The 11,074-nt window shown below is 39.9% G+C and overlaps 1 protein-coding gene across 1 annotated transcript; it reads left to right on the top strand.

Annotated features, from left to right (window-relative positions):
* Nucleotides 1–6,412: 6,412 nt before the first annotated feature.
* On the top strand, nucleotides 6,413–10,327 carry LOC149922082 (uncharacterized). Its single transcript, XM_090162244.1, has one exon. It carries the CDS (start codon nucleotides 6,413–6,415, stop codon nucleotides 10,325–10,327), a length of 3,915 nt encoding a protein of 1,304 aa, XP_090018370.1.
* The last annotated feature ends 747 nt before the right edge of the window (nucleotides 10,328–11,074 follow it).

Here is an 11,074-nt window from a genome sequence, read left to right as displayed (position 1 = left end):
TTTGCCGGTTATTTTATTTGTTCCGCCGAAGTCTACGTTACACCCAGTTATTTCCCGAGACGATATGACCCTGGTTTTTAGGGGTTAAATCCCTATTTGTTTTTTTTTGTGAATGGGAGGGATTATCGAGATTCAATAGGGCCTATCCTTATCTAAGCATGGTTGCTTTTCTCAAAACACTTTCTGTTCGAAATTGAAGGTCTAATTCGGACTTCAAAAAGATCGTCAAAGAAGAAGACACAAATAAAAGTATTTTTTTTTAAATCTCAAGACCACGCAAAAAAAGGCTTGAAAAAGGATTTACGCTTCTTTGGGTCGGGTATGCGCCCTTCTGATTTTCTTCCAAAGAAACCACTCGGGGTTAGATACTACCAAGGTCACTGGGCACCGAAGCCAACAGTACGTTTCCTAATTAAAAGTCTATATTTACACGAAGATAACCGTTTTTGGTTAAGAAAAATATTGGGTGTTTTTTTATTATTATGGAAATTATAATTTGGAGCTGGCTGTCAGCCAATGCATTAACGCCCCTATTACCGGAAAGATACTGAAGAGGCAATTATTAGTCATTGGCGTACACACTGGCATTGTAAGTTCCCTAAAAGGATATTGGTTTAAAGATCGTGTTTACAATAAGAATCAAGTAGTTATGGTAATTAATGATTTTGTTCGGGTACGTTAGTTTTAGTGGTAATTTACAAACGCTAGTTTCCAGCTTTTGTTAGCTTATATATTTTTAAAGTGTATTTAGTGTTTTATGTGTTTAATTTCAAATACACATATTTTTGCATTTGATTAATTATATTAATTAAATGATATTAAAAACATCATTTTGGCACTAAACCTTAATTTTTCATTGTAATTTACCAATTTCATTAACCTATATTATTTAATCGACTTATATGAAATTGATAGTTTTTTATAAATATACTAATATGATAATATCATAGAATAGCTAGTGTGAGCTATGTTTTTAGTAAAATGTTTAGTGTAGAATTATGTAAGTAGGTAGTCACACCAAAAATCCCAAGGAAAAAAAGCCAAACCGAAAAAATCCATAAATTAAAATCCAATGCAAAAAAAAATCCATTGCCCAAAAAAAAACGATATTAAAAAAGCTACACCAAATTCAGGAGCCAATGGTCATCGGCTCTTGCAAATACTATAAAAGTAACCCCGAATACTTGTTATTTATATATGGGATATATCTTTTAGGAAAAATGTGTAGCATAGAGTTATATGAGCTATATCATTTAGTAAAATGTTAGTATGGAATAATATGGTATATATCCTATGTCTTTTGTTTTAGTAAAAACTTTGAGAAAAGAATTTATTGGAAATTTCTTTTAGTAAAAACGTTTAAATAATTATATGAGCTGGACTTAGTAAAATCGAAATAGTTATTCTATTAATTTATTAGTAGAAAAATATATTCGATACGAAAACTAACGCGATTTGCAAAAAAAATGAAAACAATACTTACAAGTTGAGAGGCGAAGTAGTAATGAGCGCTGTTTAACTTCTGTTTAACTAAGTATGGTAAGCCGAACTGTCATATCGATTGGCTACGATTCGGAGGAACGATGGATTCGAACTTGCGCTCCAAAGAATCAAGCGCATTAAATGCGAGCTGTAAAACCGAAACGCTTTTTAGGGATGCGTCGAATCACCCCTCCCAAATTTTGTTCGGCCCATCTGAGCAGACTAGCGTGACGGCACCCTCCAGATTGGCTCTTTCGGTCTCTCGATCATTTTCACACACGGACAAGATCGTATATTAAAATATAATTACCATTTAGACCTCTCTATTGTAAAGTGACATTTTTACGAAATTCTTGATTTTAGAGGAAATATTTCAGGAAATATACAAATTCCTCTTGACCGCGCAATGATTTCGAGTTGCTTTCTTCATTTTATACAGTAATGTGGGATTTACGAATGAAAAGGGAAATTTGAAAACGTTATAATTTTAAAAGACAATGGTCATTTCTTTTATTACGACAAGGGTCAAGAAATGAGGTTTGATTTCGTAATTGTCCACCATATCAATATTGTCTTTCCTCTATTTTGTCATAGAAAAAGTGTTTTACAATTGTTTAAAAGCGAACAAAACGGATTTTTAAACTTAGGTATGTTTCTATGTTATACCTTCTTGTAATTATTCTTAATATTGATTATTTTTGAGAAAAAATTGGCTTTAATTCGTTGACATTTTTGCGCGATTTAAATAGGGGGAAGATTTTACACCAGCAGCAGTGGCGTAACTAAATTTTTAACCGCAACCTCAATACCTACTCGGGTACCAGTTGTGTTTGGGGGGTTTCGGTGTCCTTGAATGAAGCTTTGATTGTATTAAAATTTCAGTCCCTCTGAATGTTAACATAGTCTGACCCACCCTTGTCGAAGTTCTGGCTAAACCACTGTCTGGTATTGGTAATTGATAATAATATTAATCAGCTAGGCCAATACCCAAAGCACCACCCTAGGCCTAAGTCATCGAGCAACTTTTAAAGCCTTTTAACTCAGGTGGCAGGGTTACAATGCGTAGCCGCTAATACCCAAGGCACCACCTTAAGCCCAAGTCATCTAGCGACTTATTATGCCTTTTAAACAGGTGGCCGGGTTACAATGCGTAGGAGGGTGGTAGCAAGCCCTACATGCCACAGCTCCCTACACTAACTATTACCCCCCTAGAAGTACCCCCCTACTATCTGCTGTGACATAATTGAACTGACAAATTAATCTTCCATGTTACGTCACATACCTTCTACTCTGATATCAACCTATTTTTTTACCAAATTTTTCGACGGTGGTAAAATAATTTTTAATTTAATTTTTAAAAGTCTAAAGCCCAGTTCACACTATACAATTAACTGGGCCACTTAATTGTATCCAATTAATTGTAAGCAAGAAAATTGCATAGTGTGAACAGAAATATTGTAACAATGGTACCAACTATTTCTGTTCACACTATGCAATTTTCTTGATTACAATTAGTTGGATACATTTAAGGGGTCCAATTAATTGTATAGTGTGAACTGGGCTTAATACCTAAATCTTTTAATTTTATGCTTTGTTAGTTAGAATAGAAGGTATTAATGTTACAGAGAACCTCTCTAAACATCACAACCAAGGCCACCATGCCCACTAAAAATAGTTTGGGGTTTGAAAAAAAAGGCTACTATTACAAACAGGACATAATTAATAAAGTGTGTCATAGAAAACGTTTCGTCGTTTATAGAGAACTTTACCGTTCATAGATAACTCTTTACCTCTCGTTCATAGAGCGCTTTTGACCGTTTATAGATAACCTTTTACCTCTCGTCGATAACCTTTTACATCTCAGAGATAATGTTTTCTGTCTTGGAAGCATTTTCTACCTTAAAATGTTTGTGGTTTCGGATTTAAACATTTTAATTTCACAGAGCGAACTCTCATATAAGCTAATATGGCGAAAATCATCTCTCTTACTTAGATAGGCCTCGGAGAAACATTTTATCTTGTTCTATGCAGCAGTAAAAGGGAATTCGCAATCAGAAAATGGCGCCAAATCTGAAATAATTAAATTTTTCCTCATTATATGTTTTAAATCGTGGATAAGAAGACGGAACAAAATTAAAGTAATTAAATCGGGGTTAAACATATTATTAATAAATAATGTAGTGCGAACTATTTATAAATGTGATTAAATTGAGAGTAAAATTAATAAAATTGTGGTTTATTAGATTAATTTGCCATTTCAAGTAACTAAATGCGAAATAATGTAATAACTTTTAATCTCGATTTATCTTTTAATCGCGAGCTAAGCTCTTTTAATAGCGAATTAAGCTCATTAAGCTGATTTAATCGCTACTTGAGGGGTTAAAACCGATTTAATAGGATATTGTATAAAAGACGGGGTACGTGTTTCTGTTAGTTTTATTGTACCGTTAAATGAAAAACGTACACAAGAAAATCCACGACTTTTGACGGGTTGCGTTCTCCTTGTGTGGGGTGTAGAAAAATCGGCGATTAGAGCAATTGCGCAACGCTTATAAATTTAATTCAAATATTGTTGTCAAACGTTTGTAAAATAAAAAGCATTGTAAAAATTGTCAGACTTAAAATCCAAAGCTAAAATTAAAAGTAAAAATAATTGTAAAACTGTATAGAATTTAAGAAATATAAATGTATGCCAAGTATTATAATCCCTTTGAAAAAAAAAACTAAATAAAATAGTCAACGGCATTTTCAACACGTGGTGCAATATCCCGTGTATTGTGTGAAGGGAGCGAGAATTCTCCGAGGAAAGAGTGGAAAATTTGGGCATTACTAACCTCGGGTCCGCTCGGGGTCTTCTTCCCGTAGCATTATAGAGCCTACGCGCTGTCCTTGGCCGAATTCTCGCACCCCCAATTTCGACCCCTCCTAAAGGGGGATAAACCCTTTGTATCTTAAAAGAGAGAAACCTTTTGAAAAGAAGAAGTACTTCTCCTCCAAATTTTGTAAGGAGCAACAACATTTCTTAGGGCTCATTCTAAACGAGCCACCAATAGTAAAAATAAAGTTTAGTTAGCTATAGAAAAATTGTGTTTCATTTATTCTAATTAGGTCTCGCTTATCGGTGTTTCAGTCCGCCGCAAGCTCTCCCCAAAAATCAGTCTCGGACCCGAACTTAAGCAAGCCGCTTAAGTTCAAACTTTGTGGGAACCCTCAAACTCAAACTCCCCCCAACATTTGGTGCCGAAACCCGGGACTAATTCAAACCTCGCGATAAAAAGTTCGCAGTGCGGGACTCAATATAGAGTAGTGAAAAAGAAATCAAAATGGCAAAAAATAAAGATCAATTAACAAAACAAAAGGACCAAGCTGCAAACCACAACGGAGAGGAGCCTTCGGGATCGGAAACCGATTACACGGACGCTTCCGGAGAAGAGGATGCAAACCCAAAGGAGTCAATGGCTGTCCAACGGCTGAAGACCCAAAGAAAAACGGCAAGGTCGCAAGTAACAAAAATTACTAACGAACTGGAGGCGCTGATGCTGGAATCAAACTCAAGCGTCGTAGAAATCGAAGACAACTTACACCTACTCACGCAAAAGGAATCAGTGCTGAGTCCTCTGGAGAGGAACGTACAAGACGTAACGATCAACCTCAAGGAGCTGCGCAAGGAACTAAAGGATGCTGAAAAATATGCCGACAAAATCACCCTAGCCAAGTCAAGGGCCAACCGAAAACTACGAGCCGCCGCGACGCAAGGGAACAACGCCCCTCAAAACAATAACAATCAACAAACTCTCAACGCAACCGCTAGTGCTTTCGTCATGGGAAACAACGGACAGTTATCAGTGACTAAATTACCCGAACTAAAAATGCCAACCTTCGATGGAGACCTTCTCAAATTCAACGGATTCTGGAGCCGATACAAGGCAGCAGTGGATAACACCAATCTTCCGAAGGTAGAAAAATTCAATTATTTATTGTCTTATTTAACTGGTGAGGCTAGAAATTTGGTATCGAGTTACGAAGCTGATTGTTCAGATAGTTCTTATGATGAGGCTGTAAAATTGTTGAAAGAGACTTATGGGCGTACAGACGCTATGATTCATCACCATCAAAAATTAATGTTAAAATTAGAACCTGTCACTAAAGTAAGGGATATAAAAGCGTTGCGCAATTTGCTCTTGTCGTGCGAATATCATATTCGCAGTTTAAAGGCTCTCGGTAGCGATACTAGCAGTAGCAGTTCGTGTTTGTGCCCCGCTATTTTACAAGCCTTACCCGAAGAAATAAGGCTCGAGTTTAGCCGTACGCGTACGTCGGACGCCGAATGGAACGCAGACACGCTCGTCGCGTTTCTGCGAAAAGAGGTTGAAAGCCGCGAAAGGTGCAGCATGTTAGGCGGAAAAATTGAAAAAGAAAAAAGTGAACCCCAACACCCCGCGAAATCGTCAAAACCGGAGTACCGGAATAACAGTGCCAATCATTATTCTGGTTCCGCGTCAGCTCTTTCAACGCAAGTAGTTTCGCAAGGCGCCCAGGGCGTCTTCTTCTGCATTTTCTGTGAAGTTGACACCCACGGATCGGGAAATTGTTCCACGCATTCAATAAATTCAAAGCGGGAAAAAATTAGCGCGGATGGAAGATGTTTCAATTGTCTCAAAAGAAATCACGGTGTGAGAAATTGTCCATCAAAATATAGAACGTGCCGTATCTGTAAAAAAATCACAACATGGCTGTGTGTCCGGCAAGCCACGCGAATCTAACCCACCAAAAAACCTTCAAAGGAGCGCCGAAATTCGAAGAAACCGCGAGAACCAAGGAAAAGGCCTCCGCCGAGCTCAAAACCTGCACCTCCGTAACGGTCAACCGGACCGTATTTCTTCAGACGGCGCACGCGATAGCGAGAAACCCCCGCGACTCAACAAACAAAATGTCGCGTGTGAGATGCCTCCTGGACGGCGGAAGCGAAGCCACATTCATTCACGAAAGAATATCGCGTCAACTCAACCTCCCAGTAGTAGGAGTCACTCTGCTTACTATCAACAACTTCGGAAATGAAAACCCAGAGTCCTCGAGAAGAAGGAAGGTATTGCTAACCCTGGAAAACGTCAAAGAAAACGGAAGCAAAATCCAAGTCGTAGCAATCGAGGTTCCTTACCTCTGTCAAGCGGTCACGAATGTAGACTGTGAAGAAATGGAAAAGTTTATCAAAACGAACAACTACCAGCTGGCGGATGAATTCGGTCAAGGACCAAAAACGACCTGCCACGTAGAAGTATTAATAGGAAGCGACTTTTATTGGCAGTTCGTCACAAACAACCTCCAGAGGTTAAGTCCGTCGCTAGTTGCGCAAGAAACTAAGCTAGGATGGACTTTACAAGGACCCATAAACGTCAATCAAACTGGAGTCAACAATTGCGAAATAATCCAAGTACTACGTATCAGTACGGAAGAAAAGAAAGTATCGGACACAATAAAAAACTTTTGGGAACTGGAGTCGCTTGGCATCAGTTCTAACGAAGACCTAGTCCCTACAAACGTCAAAATAGTGGAAGAATTCGAAGCCAGCGCCATCTTTCAAGGAGAACGCTACCAAGTCAAACAACCGTGGCTCACGGGAAAATCAAACCTACCTAACAATTTCAACGTAGCAATCAAACGCCTGAAACCATTAATCAAGAAATTTGAAGAAAACCCGCAATACTACGAAGATTACAAAAGCATTATCAACGAACAGCGAGAAAACGGGATTGTTGAAATAGTAGAGACGCCAGAGAATCCAGGGACGTTTTATCTCCCTCACCAAGGAGTCAAGAGAGAAGCCAGTAGCACCACAAAGCTACGTGTCGTGTACGACGCGTCAGCTCACGCAACAGGAGCGCCTTCACTGAACGATTGCTTGGCCAGTGGGCCGAACTTAAACCCAGAACTTCTTACGCTTTGGCTGCGCTTTCGCAAACACCCTGTAGCCATAACCGCAGATCTAGAAAAGGCCTTTCTCCAAGTGGAGTTGGCACCAGAAGACAGAGATTCCCTAAGATTTCTTTGGGTAATCGAAGAAGACGGCAAAATAAAAAAAGACGAATTCCAGGTTCTTCGGGTCACACGGGCTGCGTTCGGAGTTACCAGCTCACCATTCCTTTTGGCAGCTACAATCAAACTGCATTTGAAAAAATACGACCAAAACAAGGAGGAAGTTATTGCGCTTCTCAATGATGTCTACGTGGATGACTTGGTGACCGGAAATAAAGATGAGAAAAAGGCCTACGAAATGTCCTCAAATGCAAATAAAATCATGAAGGAAGCAGGAATGCGCCTACGAAAGTGGAGCTCAAACTCAAAGGCTTTAGAAAAGAAATGGAGAGAGGACAACAATTTTCCAACCGAAGAAAATTCAACAGAAGCCAACGCCTCGCACAAGGTCTTAGGACTACAATGGGATACAAATCAGGACGTCATCACTTTCGACTTCGCCAATATTTTGGAGGGTCTCAAAAATCCAAAGAAAACCAAACGATTTATTCTAAGTACCGTCGCACAGATCTTTGATCCAATAGGCATCTTAGCACCCTATACCATACGGGCGAAGATCCTTTTTCAAACACTTTGGGCTCTCGAAAAAACTTGGGACGAAGAGCTTCCAATCGAAATTATTAAGGAATTTCAAAAATGGAGCAATGAAATGGTAGAGCTCCAAGAATTAAAATTACGAAGATGCTACTACAACGAGAAAATCAAAGCCCAACACTTACACTGTTTCTGCGATAGTAGTATCAAGGCGTATGGAGCGGTGATATACGTCAGATTTGAAACGGAAAGCGGAAAAATAGGAGTTTCTTTCGTAACAGCAAAAGCAAAAGTGGCGCCACTGAAAAAAAAGCAACCGGAAATGTCACTTCCAAGGTTGGAGTTATTAGCATGCCTGTTAGGAGCGAAGCTGGTCAACCACGTCAGACAAATATTCGATCAAAACAATCTCGAAGTCTACATGTGGAGTGACTCAACAATAGCGCTTCATTGGGTGAAGGATACCCCTAAGACTTGGCTTCCGTTCGTATCCAACAGAGTTGCGGAAATACAAAAGTTAGTGGAGCCGCGTTCTTGGTCACACTGCCCCGGCAGTCAAAACCCAGCCGATCTCCCGTCAAGAGGGGTTGACGTTAAAAAATTGCTGAAAGAAGATATCTGGTTTTTAGGCCCACCGTGGCTGGTATCAGACAAGGAACAATGGCCGAAGAACCCGACCGAGCAGCCATCACAAGACATCCTGGACGTCGAAAGGCGGAAAACGACTGTATTAGCTATCAAAATAAAAAACACCTTGAACATTCAAAATATAATTGCCTTAGAAAATTTCAGCACCTGGAAAAAACCTCTACGAATAACAGCAATGGTACTTAGAGCAGTGGAGAAATTTAAGAAAAACGAAATATCAACGGATCCATTAACCGCCTCGGAACTTTGTAACGCAAGAAACCTTTGGGTAAAATCAACCCAATTGATGGATTTCCCTTCGGAACTGGAAGCCTTGATCCGCGAAGAAAAAATTCCTTCTAACTCAAAAATTCTCACGCTAACGCCAATCTTAGGAACGGACGGACTATTACGCGTAGGTGGGCGCCTACAACAAGCCGACCTTACCTACGAAGAAAAGCACCCGGCGATTCTAGACAAAGCTCAACGACTGGCTTATCTTCTTGCCGAAGAATGTCACGGACAAGTGCTTCACGAGGGAATTCAGGCCACATTCACGCAATTAAGAACGAGGTATTGGATTCCCGCGGGAAAGCAATTAGTAAAAAAAGTGGTCAACAACTGCGCCACGTGCAAAAAATACCGGTCAAAACCCGGTGAAATGCCTTTCGCTCCCCTGCCGGCGGGACGAAGCAACGTAACAGAAGCGTTTACGGTAATTGGAGTGGACTTTTGTGGACCATTGTTTGTCAAGGGTCGAAACCAAGAAAAAGACTTGCACAAAGCTTACATATGCCTTTTCACGTGCGCCGCAGTCAGAGCGGTACATTTGGAGCTAGTTCAAACGCAGTCCACGAGAGACCTTCTACTAGCATTCCGACGATTGATAGCTAAAAGAGGTCTGCCAAGTCAAATAATCTCAGACAACGCCAAGAGCTTCATAAAGGCAAATTCAGAACTCAAGGCCATCTGGCAAAATTTAACTCAACCGGAAATAAGGAATTATTTCGCCAACCACGGAATAACTTGGATTTTCAACGCGGAAAGAGCCCCATGGTGGGGAGGATTTTTCGAAAGGCTTGTCCGCTCAACGAAAACAGCGCTCAAAAAAGGTCTAGGTAAAACTACCCTTGACTTTCCAGAAATGCAGACAGTTTTAGCAGAGGTAGAAGCAGTCATCAATTCAAGACCGCTGACCTATACGTCATCGGACGCAAACGAGACAGAGCCTCTGACACCTGCCCATCTACTGATCGGGAGAAGATTAACCAGTTTGCCACCACAAAAAATAACAATCGACCCCAAAAATCAAACAAGAGAGGAGATGAAAAGAAGAGAAAGGCATCGTCTCATTTTAATGGAAAGACTCTGCGCGCGATGGAAATCGGAATATTTAATGGCACTGAGATCCGCGCATCACACACCTACAACTAAAACTGAAACTAACTACCAGGTTAACGACGTGGTTTTGGTACACGACGATAAGGTATCGAAACACATGTGGAAAATGGGTGTTATACAAGAACTTCAGATCGGACGCGATGGTAAAGTTAGGTCGTGTCTCGTAAGAACCTCGAACGGAACAGTGTTGAGAAGACCGATCCAACTCTTATACGGATTGGAAATTAGAGATTTACAAGCGCGCGATTAACGTTGTCGAAATGCTGTAGTCGCATTTCGGGCGGGAGTGTAGAAAAATCGGCGATTAGAGCAATTGCGCAACGCTTATAAATTTAATTCAAATATTGTTGTCAAACGTTTGTAAAATAAAAAGCATTGTAAAAATTGTCAGACTTAAAATCCAAAGCTAAAATTAAAAGTAAAAATAATTGTAAAACTGTATAGAATTTAAGAAATATAAATGTATGCCAAGTATTATAATCCCTTTGAAAAAAAAAACTAAATAAAATAGTCAACGGCATTTTCAACACGTGGTGCAATATCCCGTGTATTGTGTGAAGGGAGCGAGAATTCTCCGAGGAAAGAGTGGAAAATTTGGGCATTACTAACCTCGGGTCCGCTCGGGGTCTTCTTCCCGTAGCATTATAGAGCCTACGCGCTGTCCTTGGCCGAATTCTCGCACCCCCAATTTCGACCCCTCCTAAAGGGGGATAAACCCTTTGTATCTTAAAAGAGAGAAACTTTTTGAAAAGAAGAAGTACTTCTCCTCCAAATTTTGTAAGGAGCAACAACATTTCTTAGGGCTCATTCTAAACGAGCCACCAATAGTAAAAATAAAGTTTAGTTAGCTATAGAAAAATTGTGTTTCATTTATTCTAATTAGGTCTCGCTTATCGGTGTTTCAGTCCGCCGCAAGCTCTCCCCAAAAATCAGTCTCGGACCCGAACTTAAGCAAGCCGCTTAAGTTCAAACTTTGTGGGAACCCTCAAACTCAAAC

This window comes from Leiobunum rupestre, chromosome 11 (genome assembly GCF_980474605.1).
Source record: "Leiobunum rupestre chromosome 11, qqLeiRupe1.1.hap1, whole genome shotgun sequence".
NCBI lineage: Eukaryota > Metazoa > Arthropoda > Arachnida > Opiliones > Sclerosomatidae > Leiobunum > Leiobunum rupestre.
The sequence above is the reverse complement of the archived record's forward strand: the minus strand, read 5'-3'. Positions and strand labels throughout refer to the sequence as shown.

Bases quoted from the DNA above. Each gene is read 5' to 3' on its own strand.
- LOC149922082 (XM_090162244.1), top strand. From the start codon at position 6,413: ATGTCGCGTGTGAGATGCCTCCTGGACGGCGGAAGCGAAGCCACATTC.